The 27,966-nt window shown below is 39.0% G+C and overlaps 1 protein-coding gene and 1 pseudogene across 1 annotated transcript; one reads left to right on the forward strand and one right to left on the reverse strand.

Annotated features, from left to right (window-relative positions):
• Positions 1-299: 299 nt before the first annotated feature.
• LOC134378271 (synaptonemal complex protein 2-like) lies at positions 300-26,590 on the reverse strand. Its single transcript, XM_063097252.1, is given in 19 exon segments — positions 300-448; positions 944-1,037; positions 2,330-2,475; positions 6,382-6,442; positions 6,544-6,636; positions 11,033-11,078; positions 11,781-11,833; positions 13,878-14,044; positions 14,937-14,971; positions 16,889-16,977; positions 17,098-17,183; positions 19,797-19,821; positions 20,229-20,333; positions 23,048-23,167; positions 23,251-23,285; positions 23,288-23,387; positions 24,610-24,964; positions 25,224-25,264; positions 26,294-26,590. Coding segments are annotated over 19 exon segments (2,097 nt in total).
• On the forward strand, positions 15,690-15,801 carry LOC134379307 (U4 spliceosomal RNA; annotated as a pseudogene).
• Positions 26,591-27,966: the final 1,376 nt, after the last annotated feature.

The raw sequence follows: 27,966 nt of genomic DNA on the forward strand, positions 1-27,966 counted from the left end.
TATGCTTGAGAAGCCTCAGGCTCATCGATGTTAAGTACTTTGACCAAGTTCCTATGAAAACCACATCTGAGTCCAAACATTAGCCTCCTTTCCCTACATCTCAGTCTCCAGATCCTGAGTGAGGGAATGAGGCAGAGGCCAGCCAGGTCACGCATTCCGTGGGAATACCAAGTTGTGAAAAAAGAGAATCCATAAACATAGCGGGCAAAAATAATTTAAAGGAGGGGGTGGTTGAAAACTCGACATATGACTGGCCAGGAGAAAATGGTCTACAGACTAGGAGAGGCGGCTCCCACCTGTCAGTACCTTAGTGGACACAGTTCAAAACCTTGACCCCGGCTCCCTGTACTCACAGGCGGCTCAGACTGGTCATTCAAGAAGGTTATGAAGGAGTGGTCATCTGCGGCACTCAAGTCCTCTGCCAGGAGGGTGGATTCTTCTGCCTGCTCTATATACAGTTAGAAAAGAACATTTAAAGTGCTAATAACCACGTGCAACGCTGGCACACCCTCCATCGCTCTTCATGGGACACATACTGCTGGTACATTGCCTTCTTTCAGTAAGAGCTGGTATTTAGTCCTGCCTCAGACCTTAGATCAGCAATCTGTGGGCACTGGGAAAGACAACCTTGGGACATAACTCAAAAGAGATGTAGAATCGAGTGCAGGGCTGGCTGTGTGGGTAGGCAGGACCTTTCCTGTCCTCATCTCCTGCCAGCCACACCATCTGTCTTCCTCTGTCATTTCCACCTGACCCACAAGAAACACTTTATCAGGTGTGGGAAATGATGCAAGCCTATTAGCAGCTCTTCTTTGTCCGGAGCTAAGATGGATCACTTATGAATCTAACATGATCACAGGTTTCTAGTGACCTTTTCTGAGTAAGGTTTCATCAGTGCTTTTATAGGGAATTCAGAGTCAGAACATATTATCTCCCAACATACCTCTTTCTCTTTCACGACTACTAGGAATCTTAGTGTCTTCTTTCTCAAACTTACTGGAACGTTCTGGGGAGATTTTCATCTGGTCAGACAACATCTGAAATGCAAGCCAAGTGACTTTTAAAAGCAGTAATCCTTAAAAAACAGTTTAACGGAAAACTTAAAGCTTAGAACACAGCACACTGATAAATTAGAAGTTAGAGTTCAGCTTGTCCTCTCTAAAAGATGTTTCACTGTTTCCAGCTTCTCCATCCCTGCCTCCCTCCAGCCCCAGCTCCGGCTGATCACCGCCCTGCACCTGACCACACTGCCCTGGCGTCTCCACGACCTCTCTCTCTCTGGCCCAAGTCCAACCCCACTGGTAACTTCCGACCCCTGCACCGCGCAGGGACTGAGTCTCTCTCAGGACGGATCTGCAGGTGAGTTCCCCACAGCACGATCCTCCACCCACCTGGTCCTCACAGGAGCTGCGGCTTCATCCCATGCAGACCCCAACTCACCCCCAGGACATTTTATTCATTTTGCGAAATGTGGAAACATATAATATTTTGGTGTTTTTCATTAGTAAAGGCAAACCTGTCATACAGGTCAATCATATATAATATGACAGAGGAGATTTTTTTTTAATCAGATGATTGATTCACCTTTACTTCTCATCCTCACCCATGACATGGCTTCTCAGAGTCCTTTGAAAACTAAATTTGTGGAGCAACTTACTACATATAAACACCTTCATATACAATTCAAACCAAAAGGAAGCTGGCCTAAGACTTCCTCCCTCTGTGACCCCAAGTTCAGCTCCCTAGTAGCCATGACCAAGTATTTTATATGTCCTCTTTACACAAGTTTCTTTGCTCTGCCTGCCATATGTAATAGAGTAAGGCCTCTTCTTGTATAAAAGTAGGAAACATTATGGTCAGAGAGATGGAGACCATAGCAATCTAGAAGAGGCACAGACCATTTCCACAAGGTGAGACCAGTATATAAAACTGTGGAAAACTCCCTAAGAAACCCCTTTCCTGAAGATCCCCCCCTAACTCCAGGAGGAGCTCAGAGAGGAGGAGACAAGAAGTCCACAGTGAGTATCCTCAGAACTCCAGGAAGAATGTGGGAGGGACGTGATGCCATCCTAGAACAGCTCCTGACTGTCACATCAAATGGAATAAAGCACTTCAAGGCACATAGAGGCTCTGTATCCTACATAGTTAATGACACATGAAAAGGAAGAACTGGGACTAGAACCCAGAACCCTCAACACTTTTACACGGTATGCAAGAGACCGAGTCTTCCGCTCGATCAGATGTTCACATCAAAACCCAATGAGGACATTTAAGAGACATAAAACATACTAAAACATTTTCAAATAATCAGAAGAATGAAACCTGCCACCTGTTTATCCTGTCCTAAAGCTTGAACGGAAGCATGTGATATGTCGAATTGCAGATCAAAATGGATTTCTATTTTTGTCACTTCTTTGCTACTGATAATAATAGGTTTCTTCAGGTAAATGATAAATGTCTTCATCTTCTCAGTTTCTAACAAAAAAAATACAGTATATCAATGTGTATCAACATACTGAAAGGTTTTATCTTGAAATTTTATATTTTTAAATAACTGCATTGGGATACTTGTCAATTTTTCTACGATTAAAAGTTGAAAAGAAATTACATTAAATTACTTAGAAATTATTTTTATTAGATGCACACATGTGCATCTCGTGGTTAACCGTAACCACTTAAGTGGTTGATCTAGCAAAAATAGGAAGCAGTTTTCCCTAGAGGCAAAGAAATGAAGATAGTTTTGTCTTTTGCAATTCAATCAGTTTTTTAAGAGCATTTTGTTTATACAAAGCTATCATCCACAACAGGTATTTTACTTCCAAATATACTAAGCATAACATTCATTCATTCTCTCTGAAATCCTACTTATTTCTAAAATTCAAAATAAAATTCACTGTTCCCAACACACAAAATGAAATAATCCACCTCCGTTTCAATAGACTCCTCTTAAAGAGAAGTGGAAACCTCTTGGAAATCTACATCTCAGACAATAGCTTCCTTGAGGGCTTCCTACCAGATCAGCTCTTTATAGACAAATAATAATTTAGAAGACAAAATGCTTAGATCAAATTTACAAAGTCCAAGAATGAGCCACAATAAGTACAAGGTAAGGTGGAAACAGCAGGAGAGAAAAGGCAGTGAAGTCCGTGAAAGAACAGGCAAAGTGAACAGCCACACACTGATGGGAATGGAAAGTCAGTCCTTTGTGCTGCCCAGCACGGTGGAGCGCTTGAAGCATGGCTCGTATACACTGAGATGCCCTGTAAGCATGTGACACACGAGATTGCAAAAACTTAGTACAAAAAAGGAGAATGTAAAGTATCTCATTAACAATACATTATACTGAGTACTTGTGAAAATAATATTTTGGATATATTGGATTAAATGAAATATAAAAATTAATCCACTTTATTATGTACGTGGTTACTAGACTACTTAAAATTAAATACATGGCTCACGTTATATTTCTATAGGACAGAGTTGGTCAGCAATCTCCCCAAAATACTGATCTTACTGGATACTTACTCATCACTGCAGGGAAAGTCTATAAAACCCTGCAAGAAAAATAATTCTAAAAAAAATCTGAAAATGTAAATAGCTAGGTGGGCTTGTAGGGATCACTGGAAACACATAAGGGTCTTAAGAAAGACCATGAGAACTTCACCAAGCTTCTGACTTACTACATTGCCAACACCTAAAGCAGAAGGGTGTGTACACAAAGTCTTGCTTGTAGAGTTTACTAGACAATCTTCAGTTTCCTTGGCTACAAAACTGGAAACAGTAAAACCTACTTACTCTAGATACTGTGAGGAACTTTGTAAAGTCTCACAGAAATATGGTATATTAATGAAATATAGATTGATTTTGGCAAGTTGGTCCCAAAAACCACTACAGTGGCAAATTTTAGAGTTACAAAATTTAAAATAAGAAAAACAATGTTGGGGCTACCCCAGTCAGGAAACCCACGTCCTCATAGCATACTTATATATTCACTTACACTAAATATCAGTGACATTTTATGTATCTTAAATTAATCCTAACAGGTAATTACTACATAAATTAAGTTACTCTTCTTTATATTGATTACATTTAGTTTGCATTTCTAGTGGGATGTTTGTAAACTGCTTGCCTTTACTCCAGATAGGAGGCCCCTCTAACTCAATGGAGTCTGTCTTTCCAGTTCTGCGACTGCATAATTGCTGGCTTCCACCTCTTTCATCTCTTTTGGTTTTCTCAACTCCCCACCTTCTCACATGCCAACAGGTATCATTGCAAACTTTGTGCTTACTTTTCTTCATCCTCCCTTCCTTCTCCTAGAGTTCACTGTGAAAGTTTCTTCTCTTCTGGCACTTTGTTTACTTTCTAATTTATTCCTTATCCTAAATTCCCTCTTTTTTCTAATAATCCCCAACAGGAGAAACTCAAAATACTTGCACACTGGAACAAATTCTCACAGGCACAGAAAAGAACTACATCAGGGAAAATTGTAAATGGTTTTGAAATGGACCAAGGAGTTACTGGGTGCCTGTCTACCACACCCTCCTGGGTTATCCACGCCTTTCATTGTTTTCAAGCTATTTTAGAAAACTGATAACAATGCAAGGGATTTTTGTCCATAGAAATGCAAACTAATTGTGTCTGTGGAATTCAACTGTCTAGTTTTGCATCTATTTGTAGATGAATTTCAGCATTGTTTATGTAGTTTTTGAATTCTCCCTTGAACTAGTTATTACATCTTACTGATTTCCTTGTTAATAAATTAAAAATCCTCAACACATTCACTTTATAATTGTCATGATTTCACCCTCTCAACAATTATCTTTTAACAGAGCATTTAAGTTAATTCATATATACAAAAAATTCCAGCAAGGGGAACCCAGAGATGAAGGACTATCCATAAATAGTCCCCTGGGAGAATTTTCAGTTAGAGTTCAAGGTTAGAAAGGATTTTTTCTCTCCAAGACTTCTGTGATGAGAATCATATTACAGGTCATGTTTCTCTTATTGCCCTGGCTTCTAGGAAGCTAAGTATCAAATCCCCATGGTGGCCACTGTGGAGGAGCCTTCATGGCAGATGTTTTTATTCTTGTCTGTGGTTCCAATTTTCCATTTCTCTTACTTTGGCATAAATGTATAAGCTGCTTTAAATCCTTTGTAGAAAGAAGTGAAATATAATATTCATAAATTACTTAATATTTAGTTTTAACTCTTTAGTAAACCTAGTTACTTAGAAATGTATGCATAATAAGTTACTTTCAAAAACATTCTTCTATTTTTTAAAGTCAGAAAACATGATCAAATACGACTATAACTAAAATGCTGAACTGGACTAACAGCTTATTTACACACACTCAGAAAAGGATCACTCCTCATCCCACGCCCCTTAGTGCCATCTACCAAGCTGAGCTGAAAGGTGAGAGATGGAGGCTTCAGGGGAAAGAGGTCAGAGAGCTGGTATTTAAGTAGAGGTGGTACCACCCATATACACTCATTAATTATTACTACAGCTCCGTGGGTGAGGAAGGGCGGGTACTATATAATCTATTTTCTTAAATTGTCATAAATAAAACACCCACATGAAATAAAATTTCCCATCTTAGTTATTAAGTGTACAGTTCAGTAGTGTTAAGTATATTCACACTGTTGTACGACAGATCTCCAGAGTTTTTCATCTGGCCAAACTGAAACTCTCCATCCATTGAACAACTCCCTACTTCTCCCTTCCCCAGCCCCTGACAACCACCATTCTACTTTCTCCCCATAGATCTGACCACTTTAGAGAGCTCGTATACTTGTAAGTGTCATCATACAGTATTTGTCTTTTGAGGACTGGCTTATTTGACTTAGCATAATGTCTTCAAGGTTCATTCATGTTGTAGCATGTGTCAGAACTTCCTTTTTTATAAAGCTGAATAATACCCCATTGTATGTACACACCACATTTTGTTCATCCATTCATTCCTCAACGGACATTCGGGTTGTTTTGACCTTTTGGCTACTGTGGAAAATGCTGCTTTGAACATATGCATACAAATATCTCTTCGAGATCCTCCTTTCAATTCTTTTGGCTATATACCCAGAGGTGGGATTGCTCGATCATATGGTAGTTCTTCTAATTTTTTGAGGAATTATGCCATTTTTACAATGAGAAAACTAGGTAAGTGATTTAACCCTAAAGTCCCAAAGTGAAGGAGTCACCAACCCTGTCACCCTTAAATCCTGGCCTTGAGCACAGTACGCCTTACACCGTACTACACAACCTCTCTTCCACCTCAAGGCATGATCAAAATCTGCCCTAGAATGAACTAAGCATATACTGTAAATATAAACAAAAACAATACTCAGAATTAAATGTGGGGTAGTTTAAAATCATCCTCTTACCCATTATGCTGAAATTAACCACTGCTTCCTTCAAAAGTCTCACTGAGTCCCACAGAAGGCTCTTGGGAAGATAAATAAGTGACATTCATGAGCAAATAAAACATATTTATACAGGAACAGTCTCTAACTGGTTACATCTAATCAGGAATCAAACATCATTACCTCAGCATTGACTATATAAAAAGTTACACTCTGACTTCCTAGGTTGAAATCAATCCAAAATTTCTCTAATTTTTCATCTGCTGGTTTTCTCATCTGTAAGAGATAATTTCACCATGAATTATACACATAAAAATTATGTTAAAAGGCGACGTAAAAATTATCCCGTTAAAAACAGAACTTGTGCTTTTCCTGAAACGGCACTATCCTGATATTACAGGACCTCTCTTTATTGCTCGACTCACTGTGCAAAAAGAGGAGGAGGATGTCAGTTTTAAATAAGCCATTTCCAAAATGAAAAAATATTCTGCTTTAGCATATTTAATAGATATTTAAATGTGTCACATAGCTCTAGCCACTCAATTCTTTTTCTGGTGAGAAGCACAGAGAAAATAATTCTGTGTTGAAGCAGTAACAATCTACACTGCACATGTATGGAAACTTCTAGAGAAGGAGGTAGTGTGATAAAATATAAGTGGAGATTTACCATCCATTAGATGTAGGAGAGCTAAGACTTGAAGATTTCAAATTACCTTCATTTAAATTGATTATTATAAAATAAATATAGGGTCATAGTAAAAACAGAGAAGAAAAAGAGTCAAACAGGATGGTGTTTACAGAAACAGTGATTGTCTCCTCTGCCTTCCCCCCACCCCCAGCAACTTACACAGAAACCTTTCATGGCACCATTAACGATGCCTTTGTTTCCTCCCAGAGGTTTTCTAGAATATATCAGCAAGTGTGTATAAAGTTTCTATTCCCTTACAATGAAGCAAACTTTAGACTTAACTATTCTACAACCTGCTTTTCCAATGAGTGGTATTTCTTAGGCATCTTTCCTTCATCAAACATGCCTACTTTTTTAATAGCTATGGAGCTGAATGAAGATTTTTTCGCACAATGTGTGTCGCCAGGAGCCCGTGTAAGGGTCCTGATTGAAACTGATGGAAACGTGGAAGTCCTAGAAACAAGGAGAACCAAGCAGAGAATGGAATCCTCAGACAAACAAAGGAAAAATAAACAGAACTGAGAGACACAGAACAACCTTCCAAAAGCAGTTCCAGAGAGAAGGCACGTGTAGTGCAGTCATGAGCTGAAGGCTCAGCTCACAGAGGCCAAGAAGGGGGCTCTGAACCCAAAACAGAGAAAGAGTTGATGAACACATTCTGGAAACAGGTTCCAGGAAACCTTAGCCAAGTCAAAGTTCCAAGAGCCCTGAATATTTGCCTTGAAACTGAGATGCTGTAGGTTGGGGCTCCTTTACTTGAAGGGCCTTGTTCCTCTAGAAACCAAAAAAGGAGATGAAAATAAACTGGTCAATCTTGAACTATAAAGTACAAGGTTGAATGAACCAGAGAAAAGGAGAGTGACCCTCCTGCTGGAGATACAGGGAGAGGCACCACCTGGAAAGAAAGAAGCAAGAAAATCATCCTTCTTCCTCCAGTGGAGGCATGGATAATGTTTCCCACAGAATAAAATGAGGCAAAGCTCCTGTAATTAACCTTATGTGTACAGTGCAGACCCTAAAACTCCTTTTTCCCGTTCAGGTTGATTATCTCTAATCCAAAAATCCAAAATCCAAAATAGCACCAAATCCAAAACTGTTTGAGCGACAACACAACGCTCAAAGGAAATGCTCTTTTATGCCAGTACCATACTGTTTTGGTTATTATAGCTTTGTAGTATAGCTTAAAGTCAGGTAGTGTTATGCCTCCAGCTTTATTTTTTTTGCTGAGCATTGCTTTGGCTATCCGTGGTCTTTTATTGTTCCATATAAATGTCTGAATAGTTTTTTCCATTTCTGAGAAAAATGTCTTTGGAATTTTGATGGGGATTGCATTGAATTTGTATATCACTTTGGGTAGTATGGACATTTTCACTATGTTGATTCTTTCAATCCAAGAGCATGGAATATCTTTCCATCTTCTTGTATCCTCTCTAATTTCTCTCAGCAGTGGTTTGTAGTTCTCATTATAGAGATTTTTCACCTCCTTGGTTAACTCAATTCCTAAGTATTTTATTTTTTTGGTGGCTATTGTAAATGGGCAGGCTTTCTTGATTTCTCCTTCTGCATGTTCACTATTGGAGAAAAGAAATGCTACTGATTTTTGTGTGTTGATTTTGTATCCTGCTACTGTGCTGAAATCATTTATCAATTCCAGCAGTTTTTTTGTAGAGGTTTTAGGCTGTTCGATATATAGGATCATGTCATCTGCAAACAGGGACAGTTTGACTTCATCTTTTCCAATCTGGATGCCCTTTATTTCCTTCTCTTCTCTGATTGCTCTGGCTAGTACTTCCAACACTATGTTGAATAGGAGTGGTGAGAGTGGGCATCCTTGTCTAGTGCCTGTTCTTAAAGGAAAAGCTTTCAGCTTTTCCCCATTCAGGATGATATTGGCTGTGGGTTTGGCATATATGGCTTTAATTATGTTGAGATACTTTCCCTCTATACCTAACTTATAGAGGGTCTTTGTCATGAATGAGTGCTGAACTTTATCAAATGCTTTTTCAGCATCTATAGAGATGATCATATGGTCCTTGTGTTTGAGTTTATTAATATGGTGTATCACATTTATTGATTTGCGTATGTTGAACCAACCTTGCATCCCTGGGATGAATCCCACTTGATCGTGATGAATAATTTTTCGTATGTGTTGCTGTATTCTGTTTGCTAGTATTTTAGTGAGGATTTTTGCATCTATATTCATCAAGGATATCGGCCTGTAGTTTTCTTTTTTGGTTATATCTTTACCTGGTTTTGGTATCAGGATGATGTTTGCTTCATAGAATGAGTTTGGGAGATTTGCGTCCGTTTCAATCTTTTGGAATAGTTTGTAAAGAATCGGTGTCAATTCCTCTTTGAATGTTTGGTAAAATTCTGCTGTGAATCCATCTGGTCCTGGGCTTTTCTTTGTTGGGAGCCTTCTGATAACAGCTTCAATCTCCTTTATTGTTATTGGTCTGTTCAAATTTTCTACGTCTTCACGGTTCAGTTTTGGGAGCTTGTGTGTGTCCAGAAATTTATATATACGACCCCAAAAGCACGGGCAACCAAAGGAAAAATAAACAAATGGGATTATATCAAACTAAAAAGCTTCTGCACAGCAAAAGAAACAATTAAAAGAGTTAAAAGACAACCAACAGAGTGGGAGAAAATATTTGCAAAATATACATCTGACAAAGGATTAATATCCAGAATATATAAGGAACTCAAACAACTTTACAAGAAGAAAACAAGCAACCCAATTAAAAAATGGGCAAAAGAGCTAAGTAGGCATTTCTCTAAGGAAGATATCCAAATGGCCAACAGACATATGAAAAAATGCTCAACATCACTCAGCATCCGGGAAATGCAAATCAAAACCACATTGAGATACCATCTAACCCCAGTTAGGATGGCTAAAATCCAAAAGACTATGAACGATAAATGCTGGCGAGGCTGCGGAGAAAAAGGAACTCTCATACATTGTTGGTGGGACTGCAAAATGGTGCAGCCTCTATGGAAAATGGTATGGAGGTTCCTTAAACAATTGCAAATAGATCTACCATACGACCCAGCCATCCCACTGTTGGGAATATACCCAGAGGAATGGAAATCATCAAGTCGAAGGTATACCTGTTCCCCAATGTTCATCGCAGCACTCTTTACAATAGCCAAGAGTTGGAACCAGCCCAAATGCCCATCATCAGATGAGTGGATACGGAAAATGTGGTACATCTTCACAATGGAATACTACTCAGCTATAAAAACGAATGAAATACTGCCATTTGCAACAACATGGATGGACCTCGAGAGAATTATATTAAGTGAAACAAGTCAGGCACAGAAAGAGAAATACCACATGTTCTCACTTATTGGAGGGAGCTAAAAATTAATATATAAATTCACACACACACACACACACACACACACACACAAACCGGGGGGGGGGGAAGAAGATATAACAACCACAATTATTTGAAGTTGATACAACAAACAAACAGAAAGGACATGGTTGGGGGGGAGGGGGGGAGGGAGAAGGGAGGGAGGTTTTGGTGATGGGGAGCAATAATCAGCCACAATGTATATCGACAAAATAAAATTTAAAATAAATAAATAAATAAATAAATAAAAATTAAAAAAAAAAAAAAAAGGAAATGCTCATTGAGCATTTTGGATTTTTGGATTGGGGGTGCTGAACCGGTAAGTATAATGCAAATATGCTAAATGTGAAAAAAGTCCAAAATCTGAAGCATTTTTGGTCCCAAGCATTTCAGAGAAGGGATACTCAATTTACAGTAACAGAAGAGCCTTGAACTTTACTGGTAATGCATCCCGGTTACGGTATTATGATCAGTTTGAGATTTGAGATAACTGGGGGAACTTAGTGTCCTTTTTTTAAAAAAGCCCTTTTGAGTAACAAGAGCAGAAGTCCGACCAAACTACATAAACCAATCTATGAGTTTTGTTACACACCGCCCTCAGGACCTCCAAGAGAGACAAACATACCTCATGCTCGTCAGCAAAAGCAGCAACACGGGGAAATGAATAGACCCTGCAAAACACATCAAAATTAAAAAATAAAATATGGATAGACCACAAACACAACCTAAAGATGTTCTGCAACAAGCATTTATACCTACAGTAGCCAGTAAGTCTCCCTGTACAGAGTATGTATTGAACCTGCAAATAGAAATCTACTATGGGTGGATTCCAAACATCCACCTGGCAGTCTAGATGCCACTTCTTAGTACTATGTCTCAACCCAGCTTCTTGGCAAGATTCCCATAGGAGTGAATTTAGAAAATCTTGTCTCATGAGGATTTAACTGTCCATAACACACCTATCCCCAATGACCTCAAGACTTCAGGAAATTATCCTTTATAAAATCTATGGACTCCCTAAAGGATGTAGTGTTAAAAATATCACAAATCATAAATAAATATGAGGGTCTTTGAAAAAGTTCATGCAAGTATTCATATTATCTTTTAATTCCATTTTTCTATGAACTTTTTGAAGTACCCTCATATGCTAGAGACTGATAGAAATAATTTTTGAACACAGTCAAATCAGCCACTAGGCAGAGCGGAGTTGGTCTTTTAAGGTTTCTGTGCAATGAACGTGTCTGGAGCGCTCATTAAACGATGTATCCTATATTCTTTCCAAAAGTAAGATAGGTTCTAGGTGTTCTTTTAAAATGTTAGACAGTTTCAGAATATAACTAGTCAATAAAATAATGCTCGGACAGACATCTTACCTTCTCTGGTCACCAAGTCTATTGTTTAGGTCATTGAGAAACCATCTACAGTCCTGCAAAGTAAATAGTGAAAACTTTTTAACTAAAAAATCAAGGTATCTTATTTAATGCCACCCTGACCAGCACGTGGAGGCCAGTGTTTGCTTCTAAATGTCCAGGACCCAGTAACATCAGGCTTCACAAGGACTCATTATCATATGTTAACAATACTTTATACCACAAAAAGGAGGCTCCATGTACATGTTTCTAGAAGAAATCCTGTCCCCCTTCCTGGGCCATTAGCTATTCAAATGAGGACTACTTAGGTCTCCAAAAGTTACATGCATGATTGTGTTTCACTATGTCATAAGGGTAAGCAAGAGAACTACGAGAGTACTTTTAAAAGTTCTTGGAAAGGGCCGAGCCCGTGGCGCACTTGGTAGAGAGCTGCGCTGGGAGCGCGGCGACTCTCCCGCCGCGGGTTCGGATCCCATATAGGAATGACCAGTGCGCTCACTGGCTGAGTGCTGGTCACGAAAAAGACAAAAAAAAAAAAAAGTTCTTGGAAAGATTCATACCATCTGTTAATTCTATTTTCCACGACCTTTTTAAAGTACTTGCATACATCTCACTGCCAACCTAGATTACAATATTTGACCCATTCACAGCATCCACCTCCCTGACAACTGCCTGGCACAAGCCAACCACAAACACACAGAATCAACCAATTTCAGGTTTATCTGGGTATATTACCCATTGCCAATTTTGTCTTTTGGGAGTTGTCTACCCCCTACTTCCTGGGATCTCTCACCTGGCATATGTTCTAAGAACAAAGACTATTTTTTTCTTTTCAACTATCAGGAAGGTAAATTTGTTGCAAAGAGACATGGGCCCAGGTTTTTGTTCCTTGTTGTTAGCAAGGATTGGCTGCTGTGGTCACACACTCCTCACACTCGGTGTCTAAATTCAGCCCTAAATAGACAGCAGCAGTGTAAGCCCTTCATCTAAGAGCAATTCAATTAAGCTAACGGCTCTGGGGAAAACGATTTTGGAAACATAATTACTTTTCTCCTATTTTCATCAAATCTCCCTGCAGATAAGGGAGTGACACAGATGAGAAAGGAAATCAACATCTGAGTGCCCACCACACTCCAGGGACTTCCTGTTTCTCTCACTGAATTCTCTCCTTTTTGAGATGGGGTTTATTCCCATTTTACAGAAGAGGACACTCAGGCTTCCCCAGGCTGCTGCGTCACCAAAATGCATACATGGCATAGGTCAGGGCAACAGGACTCACACCTGCGGTGGAACTCGAACCCAAGTTTGGGAAAGTCCCGCAGTTCATGGTTTTTCCATTTAGACCACACTGAACCCCAGCTAAACAATCACTACAGATATGTTGCGATAGACTCAGAGCCTGAAACAAAAGGTGCAGATTTATGAAAATCCCGATTACACAGCAGTTTCAACCAGAAAGGCTTTGTTAACATGAGAACTGCTGTTAGTAATTTTACCTTTCCTAAAAGAGTTTACCCTTTATTTTAAGAACTTTTGAAAAGGAAAATGCTGTAGCTATTTCGGGATGAAAGTAGACAGACATCAAAGCCATAAGCTATTTTTGTGCTACTTGAGGACACAATCACAGCGCACCCAGGTTGGGCAGAAAACACCGCAAAGTGTTTTTCCTCCAAATGGTAGAGGCTGGATGCCTCACAATACAGCCATTCCACAATCCTCCTCAGCCACTGGCACATGCCACACCGATTTTAGACTCCTGCCATCACTGCAAGGCTAAAGTGCTCTTTCTTTTCTTCTCCAATTCTTCCTACCTTCCGAGGTTCACTGAAAATTGCTCCCCCTCCAAGACCTTTTCTTTGACTGGATCCATCAAATTCACATGGTTCTGTCTCCAGCCTAAGTTCCCTATAGACAAGTCCTTCCTATCTGTGTCCCCATATTTGGCCCACAAATATTCTGTTTGTATTGTCTTCAAACTTTTGCTTATGTGGGAAACAGAAAGTTTAAGAATGGTAACTTAATCACACTTGAGAAAAAAAACCCTCGCCTAAGTCCAATGCACAGGCAAGTGCTGAGAGGATGCTTATAATAAATACTAACTGAACAGAAATTTTTATGACCAGGAATCTCACCGTCTCAATCCTTAATTTCTTTGAAAGCCTCAGCAATGACATCGTCCTCAAACCACTGATGAGCCAGGTCATCTCTTGACTTTTTAGTCGTCAGTCTACACAGTGCTTCAGAAATAGTCACCTGCTGGTCATAATCTAGAGATTAAAAACATGGTAGACATAGATATTTCTGGGGCACAAAGTAAAAGGAAAAAATGAGTTTCATAGTTAGCGTTTGCTCTAAGAAATTCCATCCTAGAAGACTAGCAGTGTGTCTTATCGTTATAAGCAGCAAGATGCATTATGGAGTAATTATAATCATATAAATTCAATATTTAATAAATATTAGGAGAAAATCTAAATATGTCAGCATATAACAATTTTTAAAATAAATGATATTTCTGGGTTTTATATTTTAGATATATTAAAATAGACATCAAAAGCAGATCAAACAGCCTGAAAAATATTTCTACTATAAAAATAAAATCCCAGTATAAATTGTGGTAATTCATAGCAGATAAACTAAAACTACATGTATCAGCATGTTTAAGTCTCAAATAATTTTGAAGGTAAAAAAGGAGTTGCAGCCAGATATGTCCAATAGGACGGCATTTATATAATCCTTTTTAAAGGGGCAAAACAATAATGTATATTGCTTATGCATACATAGAGTAAAAGCAGAAAAAAATGATTGGGAATGGAAAACAAATCCAAGCCAAGGGATTTGGAACCAAGGAATGAAATAGGAAACATGGACACAGGGAACTTTAGCTGTGACTCTGAATATTAAAAAAAAAAAAAAGACTAGAAACAAATGGGTCAAAATGCTAAAATTGGACAAAGCTGACTGGTGAGTAGATAAAATTCACTAATTTTTCTTTATGGTTTTTCACATGCTAAAATCTCTCAAAATAAATTTAAAATAAAATCTTAATTCCTATTTTCAATGTGACCATAATTTATTCCCCATAATTTCAAGATGCTTATAATGCCCCCCCGTGTCCAATATTTAATATTCCAGGTATTTAAAATTCTATATACTTCTTACCACCCACAGTCAAGATTGTCCTTGCAAGTTCTTTCCTGAAACATTTAGATACATTACATTTTACTCAAATGAACATCAAGAGGGAAAACTTTATTATACTTGTATTAAAATTTAAAATCAAGGTACATATTTATGGAATTATTTCAAATGCAGCATCAGAATTTTAAAAATGTCAATAGTACATTTTTATGGAAAATTCTTCAAGTTTATATATTAATGACATATATGTATTTTTTAAGAAACTAGAGCTACTATACACTGTGAGATTCTATTTGCCCTTCTGTAAAGTGAATTCAGTTTGACAATCTCTAGGATTCATTGAATGCTATGATTCCAGAGTTTTATAATCTTACCAGCCTGTGAAGCTGTATGTCCTTTTCTGGTCGTGTGAGTCTTTCCTATGAGCTGTTTGATCTGATTCTAAAAACTGATAAATTTAACTTAGAGATGCAATGGGATTAAGTAATTACATTATTTTAACAAATACCGACTCCCATATTATATATTCATGTAAGAATTTCAACTAAATACTAACAAATTGATGGAGGTCCTGTTAACACCTGAAATAACTCCCATTTTAAAGAATAGACTTGTTAAAACTTCATGTGAGAGTTCAGAGTCTCATAACAGATTGATTTGTTACTATTAATTAGAAGCCTTAAAACAGTACCAACGAGAGTTGTGCTTAATTTTATGTTTCCAGGTTCTACCTTTGAAGTCCGGAACATTCCAAACTTTCTAGAACACACAAACGGCTTTGTGCAGTGGCAGTATTATAGCTAATGATGTTTATCTGAGGTGTGATTATTGCTAATTGAAAACAAAAACAATAAGGTAGTATGACCAAAGGATTAGTTTGGAAACTTAAGAGACAATATCAGGTCAGCTGCTTTCCAAATCTAAATACACCATTAAGAGTAGTGACTTTACTGAGGTATTCAATAGATACTTTTTAGGAAAAATTCACACACACATGCAAGAAAATAAAAGGAAGAAGAAAAGGCTGGCCAGTGGGCTCAGTTGGTTAGAGCCTGGTGTTATAACACGAAGGTCAAGGGTTCAGATCCCCACACAGGCCAGTCGTCAAAAAAAAGAAGGAAAAATTCAGTGGAAAAACTACATCTTGCATCTGCAAAGACTAGCTAAGTTGACACACACGATGGCAACGAGTGCCAGGCTGACCAGTCACCCTTTGCAGGCCCTACACTGCAGTCAGCTCACGTGAATGATGGCGGGCCCCAACAACAGCCTCCGTGCTGGTGACTGGTGAGCACACTCGTGTGTTCAGGTTCAAACTTCAAAACAGGGTGCTGGTTTTGTTCTTTCCATGATCACTCATTACAACCTTACCTCCCAATTTTATGTTCCAACAGCTATGAAACTGTGACTAGGTCACCAAAAATCAAAACATCAATCACTTGCTAAATAATTCAAATTCAATGCCCTGTGGGTATAGCTAATAACTGGTAACCTTGGAGCATTTACTCTCTACCAGGTAATGTGTCAATCACTTTTAATGGATCGTCTGATTTAACCTTCACAATAACTCTATGCAGTAGGGATTATTGTTGACTCCATTTTACAGGTGAGCAAACTAAGGTACAGTGAGATTAAGGGTGTGCTCATGTGCAACTAGCATAAGGAGCAAAACTAAGATTTGAAGGTAAGTGGTCTGGCTCCATGGTCTGTACTCTTAATATTCTTCCAGGAATCACTGAGTTCACATTTACAGTGAAAAAATTATCTACAGCCTCAGAAAGCATTTTGCCTCACAAATTTGATGTAAAAAAAAAAAAAAAAAAAAAAAAAACAGAAAACCCACGCTACTACAAAAGAAGAGCCGAGCAAAGTCTGCCTTTTCCCCTCCGTCCTTCACTGCCTGGCTTAGTGCCTGATACACAGCGGGACACAAAGCATTCACTGAAGGGACGAATGAAGTCAAGGTCACTTACATAAGACGACATGTGCCTTCTGACAAAGGGAGTTTTTTCCTCTCTTCCCGAGGCACAGCACACAGAATTAAGTTCAAAGTCCTGAGAGCCTTTCGGAATTGGAGAAGGTATTCAGCGGTAAGAAACAAAATGGAGACAACTTTCTGTGCACGACTTTCTCTGAGGTTCCCAGAGCAACTGCTATATCTGTTTGGTTATTTGCAACTCACCTCCTGTTGAATCCAAAGATTTACAGTGTTTTCTGTCCCCAGGAGTCCTAAGCTAAGTATGAAGGAATCCAACATCTGAATTTTCCCTGAAAGTAGAATTTTGAAAGAATCAAATTTATGCTAAAAAGAGTAAGGAAATGACTCCTACACAGCAGAAAGCAGTAAAGAGTGAAAGAGGGACAGTGGCAGTAAACAGTTCAGGATGAATCAGTTGACAGTCTGGGCAAGGGACAAATTACAGTCTGCTTCAGTCACAGAAACCCCCAGACCACAAGAGACTTGCCGGACATAGATACCCACTAAAGAAAATAACAGTGGCGTACGCGAGTGTGACCGTTCATTGTTGTCATCACACCTTGAGCAAAGCTACTTTTTTGTCCAGACGCAGCAATGTGCAAAGGGCAGCTCCTGCACACAGTTTTCTATTGTTTCCATGCGTTTCTTCCATTTGTGAATTTATAAAAATAAAAGTTTTATAAGGTCTTGCACTGAGAAGTAGAAGTGTTTAAATAAAGTGTTGACCTTTATTAAATAGCACAATCACAGAAACTTCAACAGCTATTTATATATTAGCACATAGTAAATAACAGGGTATGTGATAATATTTTATGGTTATCAAACAGCAAATTCTAATTTATGGTTTCATTTATGCACATGATGTTAAGATATAAAATGACAATGGTAGGACATACTGCAAAAACTCACGGTAAGGTCATGCGTAATTGTTTAATTCTGGTATGTGAATTACTCATCACATACTCTATACTTTTTAACTCCCATATAACTCATGAAATTATGGGAACACAAACTAGGAAATAGAAATATAAACGACCCCTCTTCGGTCCAAACGAGCCACATTGATACCACTGGATGATCTCTGGAAGCCAGAAATTTGGCTAGAGTCTTTGCCAACAGCCTGCCCAGCAGCCACCAGCTTACAACTTGAAGGAAAGATTCTAACGGAGCCCAGCAGGACAGCTGAGGACTCTGCAGATACGCGTGCACACTGTTAACTAGCAAATACCAGGTGCTGTTCCGTGCCTTCATTTTAAGAGCAGTAGAGAAACTCGCAGCATACAGCTCCCTGTGAGAGAGAGGAGATGAGCATGGGAACTCAGGAGGAGGCAGAAAAGTGACTTCTAAAAAATGCTTGCTGCAGGAACCTGAAAAATTTAGGAAGCATCTGATTTGTCTTCTCAAAACTCAGAAGAACATTAACTCTGTGTTATAAGAAATTAAGTTGGCCAGAGAAAGCAACCGTCTGAGATGAAAATAGGTATAAACAAGAAAGAAACATTAAGATAAAAATCAAAACCATTCTAGATATTTCAGTCTGTGGGAATTTAATACAGGGAATAATTACAAACAATAGAAGAGCTTGGAAGCCAAACATGGAACAGGGAGACAGCCCAGATGATAGTGTCAGCAGGAGGCCACTACCCCAGCTAAAGGGGTGGATCCTGATGGCATCAGTGCCATCTAGCGAGGGACACCTGAGAGCTTGCTGGCTCTTTCTCCAACACGTGAGGACACAGTGATAAGCCGGGAAGAGAGAACTCACCAGAACCTGACCATGCTGGCACCCTAGTCTTGTGCTTCCAGCCTCCAGAACTAGGGGTAACGAATGTGTGTTGTTTCAGCCAGACTATGGTGTCTGGCTATGGCAGCCTGGCAGACTAATATGGTCATCTATAGCAGTGTTTTCTCTAATTAAGGCAATTAGATTAATAATTAGATGCTATTAATAAGGCAATTAGATAAATAATTAGGATTATTTCAAGGATTATGTGAATCCAAAAATGCTCCAAGCAATGACCCATAGGCTAAATAGATAGCTCACATATGCACTGTTTTTCAAATATGCAGTATATACATACTGTGGTAAGTAACAAAAGACAAGTTTATTTTAAAATGTTACAAAAGTCAAAGTAGTTTTTAACTATTCTATATTTTATCAACAGTAACTATCACTTGTGAAGTTAATAAAGAATTGACTTGAAAATATTTGGATCCACTGACTTAGCTTATGAGGACCTCTTTTTAAAGTCGACCCAGCACCACGCATACTTAATCTTCTTGTGCTGAATTTCCTCAATGATAAGATACCATCCACTGTAGAATGTAGCGTCAATCTAATAACAGCTTTTCAAAAGAAAAATAAAAAACGTACCATGGGAAAAAGACGCATCCATTTTAAGATAGCCCCAACTTCTGAAATATTGCTATTTTAAGTGCATCTTTGAATCCATGGTACCATAATTCACAATATCAAATTACCTTTAACTTGAGTTAAATTGAACAAAATCATCAACCTAACCTCCACGTTTTCTAAAATTTTACCTTTTATACTCTTGAAAGACAGAAAAAGTCATCTGAGTTAGCTCCAAGTTAAATCAGTAACAGCTAAACTCTTGCTGGTTTGGAATGACAAAGTGGCTTTTCACTACCTGAATATAATAAGTGGCCAAATGGGGACCAAGAGCAGCTAAATAAAAGTGTATGTCAAGCAAACCGAGGCATTCTTTGCAATGAAATGTATTTCAACATCACAATAAGACTACCATAAGGTGGCAAATAAATCCAAATATAATGTTTAAATCCACTTTACTTTTATATATCACTAAATATTGTTTTCTCTGCACCAGAATATTCTATTAATGAAAAATTAATAGCCAATTCATAGCCAATAATATGCTTACCTTTACTACTACTCCTGGAAATAATCTAATAAAAAGAAAAAGTAAAGCTCATGTTATTTCAAAACAGCATTATGAACTATAATATTAATGCATTAATGCTGGTATTTCTCTAATAGGCAGGAGTTGACTTTGAAAACAGAGGAAAAGAATTTCAGAGAAAGCCTGTTTGAGCTTCACTTTATTTAAATGAGCATGTCACCTTTAATCAGATGAATCATATTTTTGTGTTAAAATAAATCACCCCTCATTTTTGGGTAACATTGGTTAAATGTATTAGTATTTGATACTATTTCACATAATATTCTAGTAATAAAACATGGGAGTATTTTAACAAATCTCACATCTTATAGAAAGCCAGATTTTATAAAAACCTTGAAGATTCATGCTGATAACCAACTGCACCTGCTCAGTGAAGCATCCACCCCTCCTCACCACAGCAGTGTCCAAGAAGTCTTCTGTAGCAGTAGTCAGCAGTGAGTCTGAGGCTAGCTCTTCCGTGGTCAGAAATGCTGTCATTCTTTCAAACCAGGAACCCATGTACACAGGAAAAGAAACACTTATGGAACCACCGAGGATTGAATAACTACTGCCTAGTCAATAAAATTTCACAAGGTAATTTTCCCTCTAGAGCAAAATAATATTAAAAACCTTTTTCCATTTCATAACATTTCAATTAGATCTGACTCTGAGGCCTCCCATCTAGAACACCTCAAGATTGAACCATACTGCTAGTCAGTTGTAATAAGTAAGTTCTCAGATATCAGCAAGAATTGGAGACCTGGCCAGAATCGACGCCAGAAAACCATATAAAGGGGCTACTGAGGAAGGTTTAAGAGCTAAATGAACCTCCCCAACACAAGAAGAAATCTTGTGATCTAAGAAGCTATAGAAACTATCACAGGAGATGTAGAATTTGGAAAGCACTGAGATTATTGTGGTTACAGGAAATATGCCTTGGGCTTGGCTACTTTTCTTTTGCCAAAAGCTTCCAGTTAATTGGAGAATTTTTTCTATAGAAATATTTCCAATTTCATATTAAGGTGCTAGGATTGGTATGGTTTAGAAATAAACTTCTGCAACCCCTCCTAGAATATTTACTCAGTAAAGCAAACATCATGTTTGAGTCATTTTTGCTGACACCTGTCACTCTTATTAAAAAAAGAAAGAAAAAAATCCTGCAGGTATAGTTAGAAATCAATGTTGAACATAAAGTTAGTAACTGAATTTTTGATGAACAACTCTATCAGCAACAGGGCCTTCCAAATTTTGTGCAATTTGTAGCCAAGAACAAAAGGCACCCAGCTGCAGAACGTAAGTGAACCAATTGGTTCTCAGCCTTGGCTGCACATTAGGAAAACCTGGAGAGCTCTGAAACGCCTCCCCCAACCCCATTCCTGGGACTCATCCCAGACCCAGTGAATTAGAATCACTGGCAGTGGGGCCCAGGCAGTGTTTGTGAAAGCTCTCCACCGTCTGAAGCAAACTTTTCTCTGACAGCCCAAGGAAGAAAGGCCCCTCTATACAGCAGAGCTCACTGCTAAGGCTAGATTTTCTCCCTCCCTATATTCATGCTCAAAATTCTATGCTTTTCAATACATTTTTCTTACCATTCCATCTATCCCCCCAAAGCCTATCTCTCTCCCATGCCCCCAATCTATTTGTTGAGTATAGATATAAAGAAGTGGGGGAAACACCCCATTATTTGACCAATACTTGGGAATAGAAAGTGCTCACTGAGCCCATGGATGGGCCACGATCATACATTATCTAACCGACAACCCCCACTGTCCCCACAGCTGTGTCCCTACCAGAAGCCAGACACAAGAGTAATTACTTATTAGGTGAGGATCTTAAAGTATAGGACGAAATATGTTCCTTTCTATAGGAAGTTCTCATTCTATGGAGAATAACTTCCAAACACACTTTGTGTTGAGTCTGCAAACACAATTGTCTTTAGAGGCACAGAGTCTAGTATCCCATTCTCTTTGATAATTTTGATCTATTCTCCTGGCCAAAACCTACATGAAATAACAATATCTAAATTACAGTTATAAAATTTCCATCACCAACTAGAATTCCAATGGAATATGGAAATTCCTAATTGATTTCAAAACTCTGGAGATTTGATCTGATATTGTTATTTTTTTAAACTTTAGAAGGGCATTCTTAAACCTACATAGAAAAATCAGGTTGGGGCACATTTCAACTCATACCTCCCAAAATCAGCTGAAGGTTTGAAGATACCCTTAGGACATCCCTACTCCATTTCCTTTGGGTTTTTTTCTTTTCTTCCCTGCTTCCTGTTATCTGCATGAGCTGATATACCTTAAAGTGGAATTAAATGCAAAATATATATGGTTTGCATAAGCACAGTCTTCATTCAATACCGCTGGAAAACACTTTAGAAGTCCCTGAGAGGAGGATGGGAAAACCTGGAGTCTACTCTTTCCTCTGAAGAAACAGCCCGATAATTAGAGGCATTTGAGAATGAAAAAGGGCAAAGGCAGATCTTCTTAGCCCAATCTTGTCTTAATAGACTTTCGCATGCTAGAGCCCAGGGGGTATATCAAAGACTCTGCTACCAGCAAGACGATCCTTTCACCCCCCCTTCCTCCCCCATCTCCTCACCAATAAACAAATCACCTCAGGGCTGCAGAAAGCCGAGCACAAAAAGGGGAACTGCAGTAAGACTTTGCAAACTCAGCTTTGCTTCCAGATGCTGTTGTTAAAGGCACATTGCCTCCTGGTTAATTTAAACGGGCAGAATAAAATTTTATAACTGGGGTGACTTTGAATAAGCAAAAATGTTTTTGCTATTTTTTCAGATTCATCCAGTGTTTAGAAAGTGGGGAGAGTGAGGTGTTACAAGGGCAAAGGGAAGTTTTTGATGAGATTTTTTCTAGATCTAATCTTGTTAATACAATAGTTATACAGCCTACGCCTCACTCATTTTACCTTCCCCTGTCGATTTCACTGAAATAACTAAAAACATGCTATTACTGTATAGGCTTATCAGGAAAGGGGTTACGTCTGACTTGCTCCTGGACACTCCCACAGTGCTCTGCCCGGCATATACATCAGGAAACCTGTATTGAGTTTAACGTTTGGTTGGATATAGGCAGTAAGAATGGACACTAACTTCCGGTCAAATTTGATTTCAAAGGAGCATAAAATATCAAACTTAGACAACTGAATCCACTCTAGTTGTTTCAGTTACCCAAAGCCATATAAAATTAAAATATGACACTTATCTTGGGGATCAGTCTCTGCTGAATTAGCAAAGGCTCATCTTCTTTGAGGCCACCTATAAAGAATTGCTGAGTACATTTCAGCAACAGTGAAACATGCTGAAATTCATTTTTATCCAGTTCCTAGGCATTAGACCACACTAGATTAAAACCTTATAAGGAATTATACATTGTATTTTGGCCACAAAACAAACCAACTTCCTTGCCTTATTTATTAATCTGTCAAGATGGGGTAATAGAAGCGATCATATTTTTGAGGTAAGTGGCTCTCTTTCTGTAGAAAATATTCCTTTATTTTCTGAAACTCATTATCATGGAATGCATCAATAATAAGTGACTGAAGCTGGAAAGGTGAAAGTATGCAAATTACTTTTTTCTCCAAGAACGTTTATTTTGCACTAGTACTTCTAGTTAATATCATTATCAATAATAATTCAGTGTGAAATAATACAGGGTAAATATAGAATAAAGATATTTATCTTGTGCAGTAAACAACCATTTAACACGTGATTGAAGTTTCTGTTGGCTTAAGACAGGAGTTCTCAAAAAGGAGACTTGGGTAGGAGCATTCAGGTCATTCTGATGCATGCTAAAATTTGGGAACCACTGACTTAAGAAAAACTACACTTGAATTATAGATATCAATAGGTGAAGATCCTCAGTAATGTTGGAAATTCTAAAATGTTAAAAAAAATTGACAAATGATCATAATAGAAGAAAATTAAAACTAATAATTACAGATAACGGAAGTTGGTAAATATGCAAATTAACCATAATGAATAAAATGGATCTTTTCTGTCTGAATATTAACCAAGACTTACTCCTAGGTATATACACTTGAATAACACACATTTTCTTAAATATCTATACTATAAAAGATATTACTTCTTTATCTTTAAAAAACCCAGCCCAATCCTGCAGGCTGGATCGTAATATGCAATACAATTTTAATAAAGAAGCATTTTACTATACGAGGGTATTCCAAAAAGTTTGTGGAAAAAATAGATTTAAAAGATAGTATGAAACTTTCCATGAATTTTTTGGAGGACCCTAGTATACATTTCAAAAATTCTGCTTATTTTTAGTATTGTTTAAATGGCAAAATAGCATTTGAAATCACTCCATTTTAAAAGAATATTTTCTTTTTTAAGTTACCATATAGTGGGCCTTTTTGTGCCGAGTGTGTTAAGGGTTCTGCAGATGCTCTCATTTAATCCACACCAGCACCCACAGGAGTTAGGTTCTCTGTCTGGGGATACTAATAGCAAGGGTGGGAAAGGTTGCAAGCTTACGTGAAATCATCCAGCTGGGATTCACACTCATTCTCTCTCTCTCAAAAGCCCAGGCTTAAAACTCTGCCATGGCTTCCCTTGTGCTCACAGTAAATCCAAACCCTTTTTTTTTTCTTTTGTCCTTTTTGTGACTGGTAAGGGGATCGCAACCCTTGGCTTGGTGTAGTCCGCACCGCACTCGGCCAGTGAGCGCACTGACTGTCCCTACATAGGATCCGAACCCGCGGCGATAGCGCCGCTCTCTCCCGAGTGAGCCACGGGTCGGCCCCAAACCCTTTGTTTTAATTCACACGGCGCTGATTTGATCTCTATCAACTTCTTCAGTCTGTCTTTGCTGCTAATGAGTCCTAGAACGAGGCAAGCTCTTCCCTGCCTCAGGGCCTTTGCACTGGCTATCTTCGGCCTAGACTGCTGCTTTCCACCACTGTCCACATGGCCGGTCCCCTCAGATCTCACTGTGAGTATCACCTTTTCAGGGAGGTCTTCCAGGACCACCTGAACTAAAGTAGGCCAAGCGCCCGGCTGTTCTTCAGCTTCTCTGATAACCTGTTTCTTTGGCTCTTTGCCAGGCTGTGAACTCCGGGACAGCAGGATCCTGTCTGTTCTGTTCAGTCCTGTCCGCTTCCACCTAGAACAGTGCTGGGCACAGACGGCTTAGATAAGGACGTTGGTGGGATAGTTGAAGGTAAGATTGGACAGACTTGGTTGTAAATTAGATGGTGGAAAGTAGGGGAGGAGAAGAAACAAAAGATTTCTTTGTTTCTGGTTTGAGCAACTGGGGGAACAACTGTGCTAACAGCCTCAGAAAAACAAAGCTACAAAGAACACACACGAAGAACACAAAATAGACGTAATATTTACCCACAAAGCATCCTGGGCCTTCTCACGCGCCATCTTCCGTAGCAGACCGCGAGGGACCTTCGTTTTTCTGTGTGCAATAAAAACATGTTTGAAAAAAAAATTATTTCAAGTTTTAAAAATAAAACAAGAAAAAAAGGTTTGTACTGTTTTCACGAACAGAAACTTTGTTTGCTCATGCCAGTAATTATATGTCTAAGACAGTAATTTAAAAAAAAACCATTATCCAAACTTTAGCCTGATCTATGACAAACACAATACGAACTATCACATGAAGCAAAACAAAGGTCATTTGAATAAATGATCATACAAAATAAATTTAAACTCGATAGTCATGAGTATAAAATAAAAGGAAAGAAAAGCTATGAATGAATAAACCATTTTCATAACGACAGCTTGTGAAATAAAGTTAAATAAGTGTGTCTCAGCCCAGTGGTGAGTTTAAGCTTCCTATTTGTGACATAAATTTTAAATGTTACTCTAGGACTTCCATATTGACATTTCAAGGGTCAAACATCAACAAACAGAAGGAAAGTGTCCTAAACATTTAGCAGTGGATTGTTACACATTTTCTTCAAGAAGTGGTCCCTGGTCCACCATCCTGACTTCACAGCACAGTAGCCCATGTTGAACAGCAGCATCTCATCTCCTCGCCTCATCTCAACAATGAACTTGATTCAAAAGTATAATACACACAAAAAGTTTTTAAAATCTTTTCTAATGAGCTTTAAAAAAACAAAAAACAAAAAACCTACTTTGGGCTAACAGTGCTACTTCTTTATGAACTTGACCAAAACCCTTAAGTGTCAGTGTATTTTACAATATTATCGTCACTATTTATAAATTTGAAAAGCAGGGTGAATTTAAAGACCTAAATGCAAACTTGTTTACTTGTTTTCACCAGAGTATTCAATGAATACTAGTTAAATGATGGCTGAAAAACAGCAGCTCTGGCGGTACCAAGATTCCCAGCTGTCTTAGGTGTTCTCATTTGTCGCCTGCCCGGTGGGTTAATGTCCCCGCACTATCTACGCAGCAAGGGGAAAGAAGGCAGGAAAACCAGCATGGAAAACAAGCCAAGCGACTTGAACTATCTCACTGTTTGCCCGAACGTGAATTTTCTGGTTCCTTCTTCCCTAAGCGCTTTATCAGCGAGGGACCTGATTTCCGTTCTGCCTCGTTGTCCCTCTGAAAGCGACCCATCAACTCCAAGCAAACCTAACGAGGTGGAAGCGCTCAAGGGGCAGCCCAGGACCCGGCGAACGTGCAGACTCCGCGCCCACGGGGCGAGCACTCGGACCAGCCAAGCCCGCTGAGCCCGAAGGACCATACGCTCTCCCGCCCCTTCGCTCGGTGCAGAGGTGGCCCGGGCCTCCTCCTCACTCACCGCCGGCATGCCGAGGCTCCCGGCCCGACGCTGTGCAGGCCCCGGCCAGGGCGCTCTGCCCTTTGCGGTTCCTCCTGGACAACCCGGGCCGATGGAGGGCGCTGCGGCGAGGGCCCGGGTCGCAGCGGCGGTGGGACTGCATCTTCTCCCGGAACTCGGATGGATGAACCTGCCCCTGCGACCCACCAGGACCCTGTGCTTGAGACCCGAGCAGCGCGTGCAAGTCACTAGCGCACGCGGGTCAGGCCACCTGGGCACGCGCACGCGCACCTTACGAGAGAGCGACTGACACAACCGACTCGAACAATGTCCCTTAAACTTTCCTTACGTGAGAAATTCCAAACTGACAGGGGCCCCTTTGCAGAAGCCAATGGAGTTTTCTCTTCACTTTAAACAGCCCGAGGAGCTGTTTTTGGTCTATTGATAAGTATAGGCCCAAGCTGAACTTTCTCATGGGAACCGCACTTGTACCAAAATTATGAATCCATTCCTGACATTACAAAAGAAGCTGTTCGTGGTCGTTCATTCTTAAGTACCTTCGTCATGGGGATTTTTTAAAAAACAAAGCAAATAGTTTGCTTGTTTTCTGCCCACTTCCTTTAACCTGACAAGTAAGGCTACTAAGGCTAGGCTGAGTCTTGTAGGTGGCCTTTTATGTGAACACGGTGGCAAAAATAACTTGGACTGGATTTTTGTAAAACAAAACGACCCCTCAAATCCAAACATTCCTTGCATAAAAATCGCCTTGTGTTATAACTGGATGCTAAGTATTTCATGCCATGTTGACACAAGGTATTTGTCTACATCAAGGCAAAACATACTATAACCGAGTCCCTGTTAGTAAGCCCAGGACTTGAACGGCACCTCCAGCCCGTTCACAAAGACGCTTATGTCAAAGCTCATCATATCCACTTCCTGGCAAATGTGATATAAATATACTTTGATTCATTTGCCTATTTTAATCTAAACCTAGCAAACTCAAAGGCTTGTTCCTTTCCTCTTGAATTAATGGACACTTCCAATATTGAAATAGTAATCAAGGCAGGAAAATCCGTGAATATAAAGTATTTTGAATTGATGCAAATTTACTGCAGGAAAGTATTGAGGGATAAGAAAAGCAGTAATCAAAACGCAGTGTAAATGCACGTTATTGTAGAGAATACAAAAAGCTTCATGTTTTCTTAGTATTTGATAGAAAACGTTATAATCGATTATTTTCAGACTTTGGGGGAAAAGTACAACCTTCCAAACTCTATAGTTCTAAAACATCCAAATCTTCAGGAAAAATAAAAAATAACATCATAGACGACAACACTTTTTCTTTATTTGTCATATTTTCACTTTGAGTGGCTTCTTTTACTAGCATGTTGTATCCATACATAATT

This window comes from Cynocephalus volans, chromosome 5 (assembly GCF_027409185.1).
Source record: "Cynocephalus volans isolate mCynVol1 chromosome 5, mCynVol1.pri, whole genome shotgun sequence".
Classification (NCBI taxonomy): Eukaryota; Metazoa; Chordata; class Mammalia; order Dermoptera; family Cynocephalidae; genus Cynocephalus; species Cynocephalus volans.